General features: G+C 31.5%; 2 protein-coding genes across 3 annotated transcripts; one reads left to right on the top strand and one right to left on the bottom strand.

The window, feature by feature from the left end:
- Nucleotides 1–943: 943 nt before the first annotated feature.
- On the top strand, nucleotides 944–8862 carry LOC143247369 (uncharacterized). 2 transcript variants are annotated; one of them, XR_013026530.1, is made up of 8 exons: nucleotides 944–960; nucleotides 2462–2811; nucleotides 4341–4450; nucleotides 6168–6231; nucleotides 6506–6583; nucleotides 7355–7489; nucleotides 8356–8583; nucleotides 8724–8862. XR_013026530.1 is itself a non-coding variant. In XM_076495339.1 (7 exons), the coding sequence occupies exons 3-6, from the start codon at nucleotides 4343–4345 to the stop codon at nucleotides 7465–7467; spliced, it is 363 nt and encodes a 120-aa protein (XP_076351454.1). In that variant the 5' UTR covers nucleotides 944–960; nucleotides 2462–2811; nucleotides 4341–4342; the 3' UTR covers nucleotides 7468–7489; nucleotides 8356–8715. The 2 variants fall into 2 exon arrangements, 1 of the variants encoding a protein (XP_076351454.1); XM_076495339.1 differs by lacking the exon at nucleotides 8724–8862 and having other exon boundaries at nucleotides 8356–8715.
- A 9310-nt stretch (nucleotides 8863–18172) lies between these two features.
- Nucleotides 18173–20215, bottom strand: LOC143246119 (uncharacterized). The gene is made up of 3 exons (XM_076492337.1): nucleotides 20153–20215; nucleotides 18868–19291; nucleotides 18173–18515 (listed from the first exon to the last, which is right to left on the bottom strand). The coding sequence occupies exons 1-2, from the start codon at nucleotides 20162–20164 to the stop codon at nucleotides 18959–18961; spliced, it is 345 nt and encodes a 114-aa protein (XP_076348452.1). The 5' UTR covers nucleotides 20165–20215; the 3' UTR covers nucleotides 18173–18515; nucleotides 18868–18958.
- Between the last annotated feature and the right edge of the window lie 969 nt (nucleotides 20216–21184).

Raw genomic sequence — 21184 nt, 5'->3', positions numbered from 1 at the left:
TGATTTCCCCTTGAAAGGAAACTATTAAAAAAATTTTAAAGTTTTGATAAATGGTTGATGTACAGAATAATGTTGTCTACTATAAGTGTGGTTATCTTCACCTTTACAAACAAAAAAACAAAACACCATAGTTGTTAATGTAAATTCATATAGTTTCACTGGCCACTATTCAGTATTTAAGGTTATTTTATGTATGTTATGCCTTTTGAAATGTTATATTAAAATTTTTTTCATTTAGTTTGAAGTAATTTTTGTATCTTGAATACCAAGTAATATAACTAAAGATTGTACAGTCCAATTTCTAAAGGTTTTAGTGATTATTTAGATGTACCATAAAAAAAAAATTATTTTGTGAACTTTAAGGAAGTGTTAACATTCATCATACATGCACAGTTTCTACATTGTCTAAATATAAAATTGTCCCTTGGTTCTATAACTGTGGCTGTCAAATATGAAAAATGTTGATGCATCAATTATCAGTTCCTTTTACAATCCTAAACACTTTGATCAAATCCCCTCTAATTTTTTTGTTTTCAACAAAAAAAACAACTTTAAGGATCTTAATCTCTCCTCATATAACAACCCCTCCATCCCAAGTACCATTTTGGTGACCCTCTCTAAACTCTTTCCTACAGTTGAATGTCTTTCCTAAGGTAATGACCCCAAGATTGAACATAATACTTCAAATTATGGTATAACCAGGGACTTGTACAATGAAATGTGTATTTTGCTTGTTATATCAGGTTGTGTTAATAAAATACTGTAGAATTTACTTAGATAAAGCTTCATGTAGTCCTTCTTTACTTCACTGTTAATAAAATTTATTTGTAATATGTGGTTAAAGTATATCACAGAAGCCTCTGAAGCTCACAAACTGAACATGGCCAGCCAGCCCAGGATTCCTTCATTGTTGTCTAAAACAGAAGATATTTCAGAAGATTCTCTGGCAATAAACAAAGTGTAAGCTTTAAAATTAGCAGTTTGATATTATTTTTAGAACCATATGACACCAAACTTTAAACTTTCATTATAACAGTTATTAAAGAAAACTTCTCTTTTTTTTTTATAAGAGAAAGAGTAGTTGAGGTTTAAGGTAAAATTATTTACTAAATATTAATCAAACTGATTTATTTAGATTTAATTTTAAGGATACTTTATTGATTGATTCTTCTTTTAGCAGAAAAACATAATCACTGCTGTACTTTGATTAAAATAGTTAATGGAAATGAGTCTTGTTTTTGAAGATTAAATATATAATGCTTTTTAAGTAGCATGAAAACCTTTAAGAAATGAAATATTCCTGTGTACAATGCATATTTCACTTAACCCTATTGCAATGGGTATCCTTTACTGTACATGAAAAGATTTTAGTGTCTTATATTTAAAGTTTTACTAAGCTTATTGTATTTGTGTTATACCAATTAGTATAACATTTATCAAATAAAGTATTGTATAACGTTTTCTGAATCAATAATCATCAATTTTACTTAATACGCTGTTTATTCCTGTGAGAAACCAGCTTGGATGATTTTGTACCAACTCTTGTCACATAGTTAGAAAACCTGAAAAATTATAAGGGAAATTGGCTACTTTTTTGCATGTTGTTAGTCTATTTTCTTTGGTGCATTATTGAATTAAATAAAATTATTTAGTGCATTACTACCATTGGTGTGGTGTGTGTTAAAGGTGTTTAGTTTCATTGACAGTTGACAGCAAGAGAAAAAGATTTGCTAAGTGCTTTATATCTTGTTTTCTATGGTTTTTCTTTATTTATTATTATAAAGTAAAGTATAGAATTAAGGATCTCTCTCTTTACATTAAGTTTAGATCAGGTAAAATAAATAATAATAATTTTATAAGCTACACATGCAAACAGCTTGTAGTAACTCATTGGTAATGCAATTCAGTAGTTTAATGTGAACTGCACATTTCCAGAGTGATATGCAACTTATAATGGTGCAGGTAGTAGTTGGGGGCTTATTTCAATTTGGCAGGGGGGTTAAGAGGTCAGTCATATTGACTAACTTTATATATAGTTAGGGTAGAGAAAATAACAGATAAAATGTAAAGTTTTACTAAAAATAAACATTTGAAATGTATTTAGGAGGTTTTAGAGATTAAACAAGTGAAACTTGATATTTTTGACATGAAAAACTATTTTAATTTAAACATGAAAATCACTTTGCACATGAACTGTTCAAAACAAATACCCTATATATTGATGGACTATATATTGAAATCATTATTTTAATTTATTGAAAGTACTTCATTCAAAATTATTTTTTTTACATGAAAGACACATTAACTGAAAGATTGCCAATGATATACACACTATTTTGAAAATTAGAAGTATTAAATCTATAATGATATTAAATGATTACAAAGAGATCACATGGTTGGTTAAATTGTCCGAGCCAGTGTTGAGAGAATTAATAAGAAATTAACTTTGTCATAAACCTAGGATGCCTGTATCATTAGAATCTTCACATTCTTAAGTAAGCAATGGTGCGGAATCCACAGACACAGGAGAAACAAGTGATAGCAGCTCACATAGTTTTCCTAACACTGAAATATCTAGTCCCAAACTCCCATCAACAGAAAATCATCCACAGAAGGGTACTTCATTAGTCACACCACAGAAAGAAGCTCCTTTACCTTGTAGCTCAGTTGAAGATAGCCAAGAACAACAGAATCTTGAAAGAGTAAAAGTTTTTCATGTTCCAGTCAAACCCCAGCTGATAGAACCATCGGAGATTAAAGTCAGCGAAAGTGTGGTTCTTCAAGTTGCAGAACCTGTACTTACTCCAATAGGTACAGTTACCTTGTAGATCATTTATTTCATAAATCATTTTACTGTGTGCGTGATGTTTCCCAGTTCATTTATATTTAAAAACAACAAAATCATGTACAAACAATGAACATACAGTTAATTTTTTTTTCTAGGCAGATATATTTCTAGACGACATTACCAATCGATAAGACACTGTAGGCAAAGTAAAGATGTGTAGTTGGGCAATTTTTACTGTTTTTTGTTTTTTCAGAGTAAATCCAGTTGACTTTTCATAATGAAAACTATGTGTGTGTTTATCTTATTTAGAATTCGGGTACTGTTTTCATGTTTAAACATTAACATTGTGTATTTTTATTGCTAATAGATCTCACTGATTAACTTCATAATTGACATTAAAAATAATTTGTTTTCGTCATATTTTAAAATAGTTTATTTTGAGCATTATAATTTATTTAAATATTAATAAATGAATTGGAAAAATTTCCAAATGAAATTGATTTTACCCAGACTTGACTGGAATGATGTATGTACTAGTAGGTGGTTTTTAAAAGCTATGGAAGTATTAAAATATGCAGTATAAAGGAAGGGGTTATTGTTAATGTACAAACCTTATGTACTTTGTTATTCATCTTGTGGTAGCACTAGTATTAGAAAGACAGTCTTGCCACTAAGTTTTGTAAATTCGTTTTTTTTTTTCCATCATTTTCATGGAAAGATTCAACTTGGATTTCAGCCTAATATTAACATAAAGAATACAGTATAGATTTAAAAACTGGTTGATGAAGGCGAAGTGAAAGGCAGTACTGCCATGTAAGAAGAGCAGTTTGGAATGAGAGAAAATTCTGTAATAAAATCAGCTGACATAAAAAAAAAATGTATACCAACTGGCTAGTGTCTTTGAAAGTAAATGTTACGTTGACTAAAGTAAATTTTTCTACTAAAATTGGAAGCTCTATTAGCTTTAACAGAATAGTGATAAAATTGGAGGTACAGGTTATTTTATTTCTTGTAGGCTTTATTAACTTAACCATGGTCATGTTTTTAGGATATTGAAGAAAAACAACAAAAAACAAACTTGCATCACAAAACTTGTACCAAAAGTTTTAAAGTCCTCTTTTGAAATTTAATTTTTTTCCTATATAAGTGTACTTTTGAATACTAACTTTTCACCATATTTTGTCCAATACTTGAGTGTATTACTTGTAACTTGTACAATAATGTTGTGCTGCTAGAGTAAACTAATTTATAAAAAAACAAAAAATTTGTGCATAAGTTTCATGTCCATCTTGCTGTACCATCAGTAGTGGTCAGGATTGTCTTGTTATTAGTTCATAAAGTTGGTCTGATCTTGTAATAATATATTCGTATGTTTTGCCAAATTGATAAGAGGATTAGAACTAATTCAGTAGCAATTAGTGTTTTAAAATTTTACAAAATGTTTAAAACATTTTCAAGATACCAGCATATACCTCTAACAGCTTAGTAAAAATCGTGAACATAATTTGAATTAAATTAATTTCAACAGTTTAACTAATCTTGTTTAATTTAGAAATGTTACATCGCAAAGATCAACAAATTGCAGAAGCTTTGGCAGAAAAGCAAGAACTCATTTCCCAGATTTTTCAGATTCCAAGGAAAGAATTTCAGTATGTTGCTGAGGTATGATAGAATTCTATATTTTTTTTCTTTTACAAATATAAAAACTCCTTTTTGGATGTGTTATGCAAATGTTAAATAACATGGTTGTTTTAGATTCCAAGAAGTTATACTAACCAATGAATCAGCACACTTGTCTAAATCAGTATTAAATACTTTAATGTTACTGTGAAAGTTTAATGTATTTTATGTACATGTGATATTCACAATTGTAAATGTCTTTTTCTAAAATTTATTTAATCTGTTACTAATATGAGATTTACAATGTTTTACTGAGAATGAAACATTAAACTGAATTATTTTTTTCAAGTTTGATTTTATAATGTTAATACTGATTTGCTGGGGTTTATGCTACATTAATCTGGATTTAATAGTTTTATGGAGAATATGTGCAATATTTGGTGGTAGTTTATTTTGAATATGCTCTTTTGATGTATTTTGAAATCTTTAACATTTGTCTTTGTCTCTATGTAAGTGTATAAACAAAAAACAACAGTGTTTTAGAGTAAGTCCATAACAAATTCTTACTCCTAAAAAAAAAGTGAAACAATTAAAACTCTTATCCTTTGCTACCAAATTACAAAAGTAGCATACTGTAATGGGATTCTTGCTTATATGATGCTGGAAAAGCTTTATTACATGATGTATAACCCATAACTTTGTGAAATGTTTTATCCTCTGTGCATGTAGATTTGCAATAGTGGTCATGATTTTTCTCATTTTGCCTTTGTTTCCCATCATGGAAAACCTTATTTTTCTCCATTCTAAGGGTGCAGATATGATGTCATGAATAACTCACATGCAGATCTAATGTACTGGTGCCATCTATATAAATATAATAACACTGTCTGTTGTATGACCACGCAAATACTTCACAGGGTGTGGATGGATTTTCACCAAAACTGGTATGGAGGTTCATTAGGTCCATGGAGGGGAATGCACAAAAATTTTCGGTTTTAGTTTGAGGTTTTATGAGTGTTTTGTAGGTTTTTTTAAACACTATTTTCTCCTCTGTTGATGGATTTTCACCAAATTTAGCATGACGGTTTGTTGGGTCCTTGAGGAGTTGCATGTAAACTTAGTTTCACTTTTTGTTTTGCTGTGTGTATGGGCATTTTGGGTTTTTTAAAAATTATATATAAAGGAAACAACTTTTCATTTCTTAAGATAACCTTTTCATCAATTGTGAATTTAAATAACTTTTGTCCAATGTGCAGGTACCTTAACTAGTAATTTTAATTTTACTTTTCTCTTTAAAAATTATAGCTCCATCATTGTTATGTAGTGCTGATTTTCTTACTTGTATACTGTTTACACTATTTAGTGTTAGGCTATTTTTGTTATGCCTGTGTGTGTGTTTCAAAGGAAAAATAATCATGGAGCTTTAAAGAATGAGAAAAATGAAAGTTTAAATGATTTTTTTTTTTTATGTATGTGTGAACTTCACAACATAAATGTTACAAAATGACAGTCATAAGGTAAAAGTATTTTTGTATTACAATTATTAAATTAAAGTTAGAACTATTATTTTTACATAAATTTGATATGCAAGTATGCAATTGACAACTAAGAGATGTTTACATGTCTTGGTAGCATCAAAGACTTGTGTAAGTATTTTATCCAAGTGATATATTTGTTTTCATTTTTACATGCACGCACATGTGTATGTGTATATAATATATATAATCTTTTTTTTTTTTTTTTTTAATGTGTATTCCAGATGGCAAGTGAACTTGAGGGTCAAAAAGATTTGAAAGAACTAGTTCTAGCATCCATTTACCAAGGTAGCTTTATTTTAAGCATCTGAAAAATATTAACTTCTGTTATGACTTGTTAGATACTAATTTTGGTACTAACTTCAAACATACCATGATTTTGGAGGTATTTGTTTTGAAGTAGTTTTGATAAGAAAATTATTCTGTACTTTTGTTTTGTTGTCATTTACAGTAGCACTGGAGTCTTTAATGTTGATGTAATAATATCTCGTATAAATTTCAGTGTTAAAACTGTGATGAGTAATTTGTTGTTACAGGTGTAATGCATGTAACTATATTTCAGCTAATCAACTTACTTCAGTATTAAATGAAGGCCTAAGAGTGTCTGAAGATGACATGTTTAATGCCTGCAGTGGAGAAGGTGAGTACTAGCTTTGAAAAAACAACTTGATAGAAGTTTGTAATGAAATAGAATCTCTTGTTAATGTCAGAATATTTCAGCATTAATAGTTAAGCAAAAAAATTTTGTGAAGATATGACTATATAGTATTTTCTTTAGTTTAAGAAATACAAGTCTTTAATTGTGAAACGGTTTTTCACATATCCTTTTCCTGTCAAAAACAGCTATTTTCATTTGAGTCACATGTTTTCTGATTGATCGCTATTCGATAAATGTAGCATGAGATTCTCTGTAATGAAATAAAGCAGCAAATGGACTAGATTGCTAGTATGGTTGAGCAAAAACAACAAAGGCCAATCTTACAATAAAATAACCTTTGTTGAGTCATTGAGATTATCATTTTTGCATATATTTGAAAATGTATGTTTGGGTGTTTTTGTTATTGAATTACAAAATGCTGGTATAAAACTGTTTTTGTTTCCAAAATAAAGTTGATTTATAACTTGTATTTGTTTTCATTATTACAGTTCTCTTTACACAAAAACAGGCTGGCTTAAACATTTTGTACTGTTACATTGTGAACGTAATTAAAAAGGAGAAAACAAATTGTATAATCCAACTTAAATGTTGTATTTACCTGTTTGCATAATCTGATGATCCATTCAGATGAAGATCACTTATAAGGCTTAACATGGTTCTCAAACCTTATTGGTTAGGAAATATTAAATCTTCTCTTAATATTGTAGCTTGTTTATTACTTATTTCATGATTTAATAATTCAGCTGCTTACAGTTGTGGGGGAAGAAAGCAATAACACTCATGCAGAAACTTCAGTTGTTGCAAGGAAGACAGGCCTGTTACTTAGTTTACCTTTGCCAAAATTGATAATATATCTAGCACTATAAATAGAATTTGACTCAACTCTTGGTAAGTTGTATATTTTATAGAATTTATCTAATCATAAAATCATCCAATTTAACAATGGTAGTAAAAGCATAGAAAGATGGGTATTGTTTGTAGAGACGTTTTTTTAAAACATTCTTGTGTGTTTAAGAAGTTGTGGATGTATTTAACCTATAACCAGATATCTGTTTTATGACTGACTATAATGTTTTATACCTGATTAAAACAATCTTCAAATAATATTTGAAGAGAGATTTTATTTTATTTAATGTGTTACTTTTTCAACAAACAAGGGAAATGGAAATCATTCGTTATAACAATTGCTGCTATTTCAAAAGATGAATTCATCATTTTCCAAAAAGAATCTGAATTTGTTCTATTGAATTATATTTATTATTTGACTAAGTATCAATTAATAAATGAATGTTTTAACTTAAAACCAACAGATATAATTAAATTCTCTTTAGTTTCCTTTGAAAAAAATAAGCACTGTAAAATAAATAAAAAGACAATTTATTAATTTATTTTGTATATAGTTGTATAGCCAATAAAAAAAACAAAAAAAACTGTCACAAAATAGATTTTAAGGACCCAAAGTATTGATCAGGTTTGTCCAGAAGTAAAATTGAAACCACAAGCTGGTCAAAAATTGTTTAAGTTAATTGAGAAAGTGAACACAATAATATAAAGAACAAGAAAAGTCTTAAACAGTTACAGTTTCAGAAAAAACATTATAATTTTCTGCTTTTTGTTTCTTTTTTTTTGAATTTGTGTACTTGTACTTATATATTGTAAGTCATATTTTACTTTCTAATTTTCTGACAAATCTATCTTTGTTTAACTAATATACTGAAGTTCATTTAACTCCTATATCTCTTCCTATCATATAGTCGTATGTCTCAGAGAGGGAAGAAGAAAGACTGTGAATGCATGATGAACTTCATACTTAAAGAGAGCAGCTTCATTTTCTTCATGAAAGTCATCGTCTTTGTCACAGATTATGACCTTCTCCTAGCAATTTGAATGACATTCAATCTCGACCAAATAGCTACATCTCTGTAGCTTCATCAGTATTGAAGGACCAATAGACTTTGTAGATGAAAGTGAAGAAACAACAGGTTTTGTGATAACATTCACATTTCATAGAATGATACTTACACAGCATATGTCAGCCACTGTTTCTTATTGTATATTGATTCTTCTTTATATTATAAATCAGAATGAGACAAGGGTTTCAAAGTATAATTTTACCTCATAGCCACAGTAACAGATGAAAACCTCAAGGAGTCTGGAGATGAGGAAAATGATTCAGAAGAAGAACATCAGGACTGTGATCTTGAAGGTGAAGACATTGGTGAAATCGGGCAAGTTGAAGATGAGGGATACAAAGACACTGAACACCTTTTGTATGAAAAGCAAGGAAAACAAGAATATCTTGGGACTGAAGGAAAAGCCAAACTGGAATTTTCTGTTGAAAATTATACAGAAAAAGATGTAGAACATGTTGGACCCTTTGAAGAAATTGTGCATCCTGAGGAGAAACTAGCAGAAATCTCTGAGAAAGGATTCTTAAAATTGAATAAAGATAAAATACAGCCCAGAGAAGAATTGAGCAAAGATTGTGATAAACAAGCTTTGTATAGTAAAGAATGTAATACGGAATACGAGTCGGAGATTGGTAGTAAAGCAGTAACTGAGGAAGATTTGAGCAGTGTAAAAGAAATGGAACCATACAACTTGGAGGAAGAGGAAGATAACAAAGAACAAAGATTGTGTGAAGAAGATGAAGAAACCAAATCTGAGACTGAAGAACACTTGCAAATATTAAATTCTGAATAGCAAAAATTTTTTAATACAGGAAAAAAATACAAATGCTTTTATACTTTATAAATAATCATTATAAATACTTTTGTCCAAAATATTCAAGGGCCATGTATATAACTTGTAAGAAATTGTGATGAAAAATTTTCCTCTTTGAAGTGATTCTTAAATAATTATTTTTCGTTGTTTATTGTAATATTTGAAAAGTAGTTTTGGAGTATAAATTATTAGTTATTATTGGACTGTGTTATTAAACATGTTTTTAAAGGTGGAAAAAAATCTTTCATTATAGACAAGATTACCTGTTTAGCTAAATTGAAGAAATCTTATGAAAGTGAGATCTATTTGCTCTGAAGTTTTACATTGGTATCTATAAGTGGTTCAGATTACGATGGTATAAATTCAAGCTGGGATCATAACTTGAATTATATATGCAAAAACGGCTCGTTTGGGTTGAGAAAATATTTTACATAGAAGAGCGAACAACGTTTCGACCTTCTATGTAAAATATTTTCTCAACCCAAACGAGCCGTTTTTGCATATATATTTCTCAACAAGTGGGTTTCTCGACATCACTGATCATAACTTGAATTGTAAATATATATTAATACAAAATTTTTTTGAAAACGAAATCATTATGCACTTAATTTAAAATGTTTCAATAAATGTAAAATTCATTTTATTAATAACTTGGTTTGGTTTTTTGTTTCCTTTTTTAAACCCGAAGTTATTATGTTCATAAATAAACAAGAGGAAATTCCCAATAGCCATGGCATCTTAAATTCTTTTAGGCAGGATTAGAGTAAACTAATCTACGAGGTCTTGAATGTGGTTAAATACAACAATCGAAAGAGTTTGATCTGCGAGCCCAAAACTGCAATTAGATCTCGAATCGGTCAGGAGATGAAGGACCTATGAGCTAAGTTTTTTTGTTTTTTTTTAAGTACAAACAATACCTCAGAAGCGTTCTATGAGCCGCACACCCTAGATTAATAATGAAGGAAGAAAAATACATGTCTTATCGTGACACACTGTCTGTGACTCAAAAACGGCCACTTAACATATGGGTTACATACAACACGCCACGTGTGTAGAGGTAAATAAATTAACCTTGGTTCTCAAATCAACAATGGTTCGTGAACAAAGTGTAAGTGTAGGAAACATTGTTTTATGTCGTGTTCAGTTTTGAACAACTGACCACAATAAACTAAATTTTAAAGCCTTACCTTACCGAATTCATATTAGTGCAATTAAAAATGGAATAACTCCAATGAAATCGATTGTATCAGCAAATAAAAAAAAATTATTGTATGAAGAATCCATGTTTGACTACCTTTTTACCTTGATGTATTGATTCGTTCGTTATACACTAGCGTTGTTCTGAGGTTATATATTTTTCATACAATAATTATATTCTAGTGCATCACCATTTCTTTATATTTGTAGTAGACAAGCATATTCATACAGTGGAAAATAATTAAAACCTTTAATTATTCTGTTTTTAAATTCTAAAGTTACACTTATTTAAACCTTCGAATTTCCAAAGGGATCTGAACGTCGTCGCCTTCCGAAACACTGTTTGTTAATTTATTTTTGTCTCTTTCTACATATCGTTGCAAGACTTTATTTTTATCCCTTAATTAAGGACTAACAACGCATAGAAAAATACGATCAATATTGCAATTAATCCTTAATTACCGCTTGGGCAACCTGTATATTTTACATAGAAAAACAATGTAATTGCTACAAACTTAACATTGATGTAGTATGTGAATTTCAACAACAAAGAACAGTATATTAAGCGAATTATTTGAAGGCTAGAGATTGTTTAAACTGTTATTTTAAAGCATAATTAGGGATATCGTCAATGTTGCCAACTTCAGGGATGGAGTGCCAGATTTTGGTGTTATAAAGACTTAAAGAACTCGTTCATGGAAAACTTTCACCAGAGAATATTACACTACTTCAGTTATTGATGACTAGTTCAATATTATTGATGCTTTTCCTTGGTTTTTGATTAGTGGAAAGTTTGGGGACCTACAACGCTCAAACTTGGGGCTTGAATTGCGCGTGAAAACAAAGCACATATGACTAATCCCTTATGTAATTATACACTAAACCAATTGTTCTTGGTGTTTTCGAAAACAAAATACCTGATTGTCGATGGTTACCGGTTAGCTGAATACTGTTTCAAGTAGTTCTGTATTACTGGTAGTTATTTAGCATAAGTTTGTAACACATTCGAAGAGATAGTGTTGAATATTTTAATTGTCCTTGTGTGTTTCCTTATTAGTCCATAATTTTTTTTAATATGATTGATACTAGCGCTACTTAGAAGTTTTTTTTATCTTAAAGCGCTTGTGTAGGATGAAATATTGTGAAAGAGCTAGAGGTATCTTAGAGGATATCGCTTTCTTTTTTTGTTTCCGCTGGGGTACCGTTCAACGGTTGAGCAGCACATGTTTGATTATGGCACGTATAAGAATCTAAATCGTTACTCATGTTGATATCTTGATCGGTTTGACAGGAGTGGAAGTTTAATGCATGTTCTGAAGAGCTAAAAGCTGTTTAATAAATACCTCAAGTGTATTCCTATGAACTGAAACATCAATTTCCCTTTATTTTTAAAGCGGTTGAATTATTAGATGGTTGACAAACACTCGGTAACGACGTGGAAGTATTGGAAGCAACGTAATTCATCATGAATATTAAAAGAGTATAGTGAAAATTCATGCATAGATATGTGCTTTTAATATTATTTCTCAGTATGAAAATACTAACATTATGAACACCATAACGTTATGTCTCATAAGATTCCAAGATATGTGTGTATTAACAAACGTAAAGAGACAATCCATGCAGGTGTATTATTGGATATTTATAAAATTTAATTATTACTGGATTGGTTGGTTTCTTTTTACTTATAGCATTTTGATAATGTCTGCTGTTATCCCATGTTTGAAACTCAGACCAGCGTGTAGGTAAACGGCTGGTAGCACTCACCGCTGTCCCGGCCTACGCTCATATTAATAGATGTTGTGATTGATTGTCATATAATAACGTCTTTACGGTTGAAAGGGCAAACATCTTTTGATATATTGGTTCATTATATATTTAGATGTTGCCCCGTGTTTTCATGTCTTTTAATTTTAAACAAACTGAAATTGTATATATACAGTAAAATATATCAATTTTTTAAACTTGTTTATTGATTTTTCCTGCCACCACTATTGGTTCAGTCTACAGGCTCACTACGTTAAAATACGGGTTTCGATACCTGCGATGGACAGACCATAGATAACTTATCGTGTAGCTTTGCCCTTAACAATAACTGAACCGAAGCTGTTTAACCTCATTTAGCATGTATTCACTGTTTTTAAATTTTTAGAGTGAAATTATTGAAAGAATAAAAATATTGTGAAAAATTAGTTCCCGTGTTAATATTTTTATTTTTATATGGTATTTTGGTTAAACTAGTGGAGTGATGTAGAACATTATTCGTTATTATCCTACCAAATATCGTCCGTGTTCGTTTTTTTTTCTAGCTTCCGTAAGGATCGAAAGGAGGAAGTTGTTTTAACTAGACTACGCATTGGTCACAGTTTTGTAACTCATTGTTTTGTTTTATCTAAATCTGATGCACCAGTGTAGTTTGTGTAACACTCAGATCACTATGAGCCACATTTTACTTTCTTGCCATTGTTACGACTCTCAACGACGGTACCATTTTAACACTGCTCGGTCCCAAGGTTTGTCCGTTACATTAGATAGTGTTATTGGTGATGGTAACACTGTCCACCTTGATAAAGTTTTTAGTTTTTTAAAGACCATTATTCTTTTTAATGTCATATAAGTTAAACCTTTTTTAATGTGGTTCCCTTTAAGAATCACAATCTCTCTAGTTCGATTTGAAATTAAAAAATGGCCGTAACATTAAATAACTAAACACCAGGACTAGAAAGGCCAACTTCAGGTGACTAACGCTGCTGTTTGAACTATCCGTTTGAACTACCCTTTAGTCATCCTGGCAAATTATTTTTACAATTTTGCTGCATGTCTTTTAAAACGTTTATTACTTTACTTTTTGACAATGGCCATAATGTCACATAACCCGGAACCAGGACTGAAATGGCCAACTTCAGGTGACTGACGGTGTTTCTTGTACTGTTAGTCTTCCTGGTAGGTTATGACCATTACCATTATGCTACAGAAAGTCTTTTACAACCTTTCTTACTCTGGTTTCTCTCTTAACATTGTAGACTAGATGTCAACATTGGTTTTATGCTATTTATATTTGTAAATGCTGTTTTGTTTTACTTTCATTTCTTTTTATGAATTTTACTACATTTACTTTATTTTTAGCTTTTTACCGGACGTTTGGTGCAGATAGCCTAGCTGCTTTGTGCCATAAAACACTAAATCAACCAACCAACTACATTAGGGACGGCTAGCACAGATAACCTTCGTGTAGCTTTACGCGAAATTCAAAAACAAACAAAGAAAAACAAATCGTCCCAAACTATTATTATATCTCAAATAAATGAAGAGATAATGAAGCTCCGAGTTTTTTAAAAAAAGTACTTCAAAAAGGAAAAACAAAAACTCAAAACTTTACTAACAATCCATATACCCTGGCTAAAAAATAAAACGTATATTGCACAACATATATAAATAACATTTGTCCAATGTATAAAAAAGACCTTACTTCAGCAAATGTAAAAAGTAATAATTATTTAACATGCGTATTGATGAAGTGTTAGTAAGTGCGATCCAAGAGGTGGATTACAAAAACAACTGTAAAATGTGAATTACTACTTATATTATTTTCTGGATTAATTAATAAGAGGCCAGGCATGGCCAAGTGGTTAGGGCGTTCGACTCGTAATCTGAGGTTCGCGAGTTGAAATCCCTGTCACATCAAAGATGCTCAATTTTTTATCGTAGTGGCGTTATAAATATCGGTCAATCCCATTATTCGTTAGTGAAAGAGAAAACCAAGAGATGGCAATGGGTAGTGATGATTAGCTGCCTTCCCTCTAGTCTTGCACTGTTAAACTAAAGACGGCTAGCGCATCAAACAATTCAGAAATCCCTTAGAAGAAATGTATCACTTCCTCAGAAAGAAACGACGTAATTGAGGTATAAAATTATTCTCAAGTTTAACATTTAAATAAAGACTTATAAGCACAATAAATTTATATATTACAATGTGATTCCCAATGACCCAACGATAAGTCTGAAGGCTTATAATGCTAAAAACCAGGTTCTGAACTTTTTACTCTTCAGCTGAACACACTAACATCTAGGTGACGTCAGCCTGCTTCTTTAAATGAGAAGAGTTATATGTATCGATAAAACTTCCCACTCTATCCTAGCAAACTTCCTAGACTTTGTTGTTTAGTTTGTTGTAATTACCAGGATCGAGCCTCCAATACTCAAACGAACATTTTCATGACTGCTAATCGAAGAAGGAATCGTGTCTGTCAACTCATTGCGCATGATATCAATATAAATTCTTAAACATTTCATACGTCAGATAAAGTACTACTAATATTGAATTATCCACCATGTGGTTCTATGCTTCACATTTACAGGACCACTACAATACAAATTTAAGTTTTTAAATTAAGATAAGAGCAGTGATTAATAGCAGTACTTGTTTGGAGACCGCTTTTGGGGAATTTCCTTTAAAATGTTTTTGTGAAATATTCGGGTTCCCTAAAGTGTTGGGTGAAGTTTTTCTTCTTTACATACCTCAAGGCCTAAACGGTTCGTTTGGAACCATTTAGAAATTAATGAGTCAAGAATTTTAAGAGAAGAGATTCGGGGGAATTTCCAGTTTTCCCTAAGGGCTTAGGCGATTTTATTTTTTTTTTTTTACCTTTTTGCAAATGTCGGAACCGAGACGATTCGTTTGGTACAGTTTAGAAGTTGATGCGATCAGCTGTTTATGGAGTTACGTTACACGAAGTCTCTTTATCTAATTATATATATATTTCTGAAAAGTGGTTTGATACGTTGTGATTGTGTAAAATTCAAAATATAGTTCATGAATACAGATAAAATAGCTGATATTCATGAAACGCTTTATCAGTGAAAAATTTGCGTTAAGATTTCGAGTATTTTTGACATTCAGCCATATACACAACATGACTTACGTTGTGTGTGTGGGAAATATTAGCTTTGATTGCATTTTCTTCATATACATGGAATAAAATATCTTCTAGCCTTCCTGAGTATCAAAACGTATTAAATAAAATAGGTCAAACGTTCCAGTTGTTTTATAATGAGGTGTAGTGTTTTCTATTCTGGAAATTTTTATGATTTTATTTTTATATTTGAGAAGTTTGTAAGGTTTAGATTCCTCGCAAATAAAAGAAAGCGAAAGTACCTTGACCCGTATCTGTTTCCACTGTTTGGGAATTTTGCATTAATTTAAATCTAAAATTGTGCTAAACACCATTCACTTTACTTTTGGCATCAAGTGTCAATCCCTCTTCACAATGTACACACTTGTTAATTGAATTTGCTACGTCTGTATCACGTTAGGCGCGACAAAAGGAAAAATGGTGAGTGAAGTAGTCATATTATATAACCTCGTAACGCGAAAATTCCTACAGCTAAGTTTAGTGCCAACAGTTAAAAATGCTTCAATAAAAATATCGCTGTCTTGTTTTGTTACTTAAGGATTATATTTTCAAATGATATCAAAAAATAAATAGAGAGACAGAAAAAAGGGAAATAAAACAAAAATTACTCAGAATAGGTGGCAGTTGAGCAGCAAAACTATCTTTAGGTTTATTCTCTTAAGTGTGTATATAATTATTTGAACGTTCACGAGGGTTAGCTTGAAATCTACTGCTTTTAGATCAGTTTACATTTTATTTATGTCTATTCCTTGCGAGAAGTACCAAGATATTTCGAAGTACTGTAATTTAGGACTTTTCGAAAGGTTATTTATTGTAGTGCAACAACATTTTCAATTACAGAAATAATATTTATATCTTTATAAAGAAGTGAACTAAAAGATTTGTCTCAAGTAGATATTTAGTTAGTATCAAGCCGTGATTTGTTAATTATTTAGATTAAAATCAATATTTTAAGATGAAAACAGCATGAAAAGGAGAAAAAACGAACACCCAAAAATAATAAATAAAAGTAGAACATGAATACAAACAGCAATATTAGGAAATAAATGAACATGTGCGTCGGGTAATGTTGTTTAAAGGGATACAACAACAATAGGTACATGAACATGAACTCGATAAGAGCGAAGAACGACTGTGAAAAAAGATTAATATGAAGGTGTTTGTGTGTTTTGTTATAGCAGAGTTATGTCCAGCTATTTACTGAGTTCACCGAAATGAATCGAACCGCTGATTTTAGCGTTGTAAATCCGTAGACTTACCGCTGTACTAATATAAAGGTAACAAAAGTGTGTGGCTAAAAGTGAATTGTCAAGAAAGAAAAAAAAAGTGTAAATCTGCAAGGAAAATGTTGTAGACACCTTATTAGGGTGAGAAAGTGTAGGAGGGAAAAATGGAAGGATACAGTTAAAGAAAATATAATTCTTCTTTCATTCTATAGGGGGCGGGAGTGCCTAATCTAAAAAAAAATCAAACTTCTTTACCGGTTGTTTCTTTGTTTTACAGTGGATGGAGCAAATGTGTTTAGAAGTATGGATATATCAGATATGCAGTGTTATTAAAGTGTCAGCCTGTGGGTTTTGTAAAGTCATTATTCCTGATGTAAAAAAGATGTTCATGTGAATGATCGTTTAAGCGGCGAATCGTTTAACCAACGAAAAACATGCTTTACTTTTTTACCGCCCGCTCTGTGTGTCCTATTGGTACTAGCACTTGGTAAAATTGTAAGATACTATTCATTAAACTACAGAGATGTTACTAACTGAAACATGTAAATAAAAGAAAGCTACCAAGAATTATTCCAACACCTAATTTATTCTTTTTTTCAAATTCTACAAATTAATACACTAATATTAGCATAAAACTAAGGCTATCTCACAGTTACACGAGTTTGAGCAATTGCATGATAAATAGAAACAGTGTTTACCAGGAGAGAATTCTTCCTGGTCAGTAACAATTCCAAACTGTCTCCCTTGAAATATTTTGACGATTTTATCTTTGTTTTTACAGATATTATTAATATTTTTATTGCAGAGAAACATTAGAAACCGAATGAAAGTCGTGACGTAGGAGTTAGCTTTACTATTATTCCGTCATACACCTGGACTCAAAGAATATAGAAACATAATAACGAAAAATTCTGGTAACTTCTTCCAAAAAGGCGTGTTTCATCTTGACAGCTAGCCAATGTATATCACGAGAAAGGTGGGTTTGTTTCAAAGAATCCAGAATTAGACATAGATTGTATAATCTAAATATAGAGTTATTACCAAACATTCGTCAAATTTCTTGAAGTATGTAAACACTATATTAGATATGTGGATCTTTCTAAAAGATTACTTGTTTCGCAGTGTTTTTACATTGTATAGTTGTTTTGTGAGTTATTTTATATTATAATTAAACTGTGTGATTTGAACTTTTCTGTGGTAAAATATGTCAGAAAAATTAGATCTACAGTTTGTTACAGAGAAACCTAGACTACAAGTAGTGAATAGTGTTGTGGTGTTAACAATGAGTCTTTGGCTCCAACAGAAGTTAAACAGCCGAGTCTTAGAACTAATGGTGTTGATTCGTCAGCCTCTGCTGCTGCAAATTCCTCATCCTCGAAATCGACTTTTGTTAAATACCAGAAGAGATGGGAAGGAAGGAACGTTTTGTAAGTATTACCGAGAATTTATGAGAAACGATTTTTATTAACCACATAGAACATGTGATGTTTTCATGACAACTCTGTTTACCAATTTTCGAAAAGCAAGTTGGGATGATGGGAAACATGCTCAAACCATGAAAAAAGTTGTTACATTAAATTATAACGAGAAAATAATCACATATATATTTATTTATTGTACAAAACAACCACAAAGTCAATGCCCAAGAACAGGTAAATTCATTATAAACAACTGTTAAAAAGATCAACTTAAAAACTCTCAACAGTTCTCCGACGAACTGACTGAATACCCTTGAGAAAGTATGTAAGTAATTCCAAGAGAGGTTGGTTTTCATACAGACGTTTTTGCAAGTTTAACTTCAAGCGTTCAGAAGAGACAACTCTTTTTCTTCCAAGCTTCAAACCGTAGTTTGTGCTGAAACAAGTAATATAACACATAACATAACTTTTTAAATAATGCTAAAGTAAATTAAAAAAAGAGTTTGAAAAGATCGTTTATATTTCTTTATTTTCGTTTGTATGTGTGTATATGCATTTATTTAGGTATGTGTACACAATATTGTTCATTAACTTATGCAAACAAATCTTTACAAAGCTCCTTGCTGGGCAGATAGTAGGTGTTATTCATCTTCGAATCTAAATTGTTGTTTTGAAGTATTTTTATGGTTTGTGATTACAATCTTAGGTTTACATAGACATTCTGTTCAGCAATTACTTATTCAAATTGCACTATTTTAGTTACAATAGTATTGACAATGAAATCTCACCTTTATAAATTTTCTTTATTCAGTGGTATCCTGCATGTTTGAATCCGTACGTTGGGTAGCTAACATGGTAGCCGCTGTAAGGTGTCTTAAACTATTGGGAACTATATTCATGACCTGCATATCCATGTCCTAGTGCAAGATATCCAACGTGTCCATAACCATACTTGGGATAACCACCATATCCATACTTTCCTTGTCTATAGCCATAACTGGGATAACCACCATAACCGTACCTGCCATATCCATAATCATGATTGGGATAGTAACCATATCTGTATCTGCGATGACCATAACCATAAGTTGGATACCTACCATATCTGTATCTATCATAACCGTAAGCTGGATATCCACCATACCCATACCCAGGCTGATGATAACTTACATAACCAGCAGCAGCAAGAGCGAATAGGGCAAAGAAAAGAACCTGAAAAGAAACAAATGTTTCAAGCACTTTTATTAATATCAAATTTTGTCCTGTTCTATTTATTTATGGATATGGACAATTAGAACTGAATATGTAACAATTATATTTTATCAATCATGAAATAATTGAAGATGGACTTAAAACTTAAGTACGTCCCTAAAAATTGAAAAGATTAATCCGAAAACAATTTGTTTTGACGACTGGGTTCGGATTCCTTAAAACTTTCACTTTGATATTTTTGGCGAATATACAGGGTGTTCGGAAAGAACTGTGCACTTATATATTTATTAACAGACATGTTTCAATATAGAATACAGGAGGTAAATATGAATGACAATTATGAACAATGTTGAAAGTGACCCCCGTTGGCATCAATGCAGACTTGGATCCTTCTTATTTTGTTTCTAAACACCACTATTAGTTGCTGACTTGAAATAGACTGAATAAAATATGATTACAAAACTGCACAGTGACTTTCCGAACATCCTGTGTAATACTATTAAAGAGCTTAAGTGTGAAAATATATATAAATATCTGTTTGTTTGTTTTTGAATTTCGCACAAAGCTACTCGAGGGCTATATGTGCTAGCCGTCCCTAATTTAGCAATGTAAGACTAAAGGGAAGGCAGCTAGTCATCACCACCCACCGCCAACTCTTGAGCTACTTTTGTACCAACGAATAATGGGATTGACCGTCAAATTATAACGCACCTGCGATTGAAAGGGCGAGCATGTTTGGCGCGACGGGGATGCGAACCCGCGACCCTCAGATTACGAGTCGCACGCCTTAACACGCTTGGCCTTGTCGGGCCCGAAAATATATATATACATATACATATGATAAATATATTTTGTACTTACCACAACCTTCATTCTGAAACTGAGAAAACTTTCTAATGAAAATCTATTCAAGCTGATTTGTCTTCAAATCTCTAACTGATTCCCAAATGACTGGAACCACCTTTTATACTGTAATCAGAATTTTTTGTTTTTCCGGTATAAAGAAGCTAACGAGCTCCATTAGCACAATTTTGTTGTTGTTCTGTTTTTGTTTTACATAGATATATCATTATTTAATCGGCGTGAAATTAACAGACAATTCTGAAGTCAGTGGCTCGGAAGAAATTAAGTGGAACGCAAAGTCAAAGCGAAAAAGCGAACTTGACAATCAATAAGAAAAATCTTGTACCTGTTTATAGGTGGCACTTTATTTTTAATCTAGAACAATGCATTAGTTATTAATTCATGTCAGTATGCTGTGTATTAATTTGCGGTCTGTCTGTTGTAAAAGTAAGTCAAGGAATAAAAATAATGATTTTTTAAAATATTTATGATAAAATTTCCACACTGACACTTTAAAATATATGATTCGTTTGAGCGTTACATTATAACACCCCACTGCTGAAAGAGCAAACATATTCGCTGATGGTGTTTCGAACCCGAAGTTTGTGAATCTAGCGCCCGTCAGGTCATTCAAACAATTTATTTCTTTTTGTTTCTATAGTTACGATATTTAGGTTCGAAGATGCTACGAAACTATTTTTTTTTGTTTGTTTGTTTTGGAATTTCGCACAAAGCTACTCGAGGGCTATCTGTGCTAGCCGTCCCTAATTTAGCAGTGTAAGACTAGAGGGAAGGCAGCTAGTCATCACCACTCACCGCCAACTCTTGGGCTACTCTTTTACCAACGAATAGTGGGATTGACCGTCACATTATAGCGCCCCCACGGCTGGGAGGGCGAGCATGTTTGGCGCGACGCGGGCGCGAACTCGCGACCCTAGGATTACGAGTCGCACGCCTTACGCGCTTGGCCATGCCAGGCCACTACGAAACTAAATCTTGTAACGTGCGCGTGAGATAAAAAAATAAATTAACTTTCCTTTGACTTAATGT

This window comes from Tachypleus tridentatus, chromosome 3 (assembly GCF_004210375.1).
Source record: "Tachypleus tridentatus isolate NWPU-2018 chromosome 3, ASM421037v1, whole genome shotgun sequence".
NCBI lineage: Eukaryota > Metazoa > Arthropoda > Merostomata > Xiphosura > Limulidae > Tachypleus > Tachypleus tridentatus.
Note: the sequence above shows the minus strand (reverse complement) of the source record. Positions and strands in the feature narration are given on the sequence as shown.

Bases quoted from the DNA above. Each gene is read 5' to 3' on its own strand.
- LOC143247369 (XM_076495339.1), top strand. From the start codon at position 4,343: ATGTTACATCGCAAAGATCAACAAATTGCAGAAGCTTTGGCAGAAAAG. The intron at 4,451-6,167 runs GTATGATAGAAT...TGTGTATTCCAG, and splicing joins AATTTCAGTATGTTGCTGAG to ATGGCAAGTGAACTTGAGGG. The intron at 6,232-6,505 runs GTAGCTTTATTT...ACTATATTTCAG, and splicing joins TCTAGCATCCATTTACCAAG to CTAATCAACTTACTTCAGTA.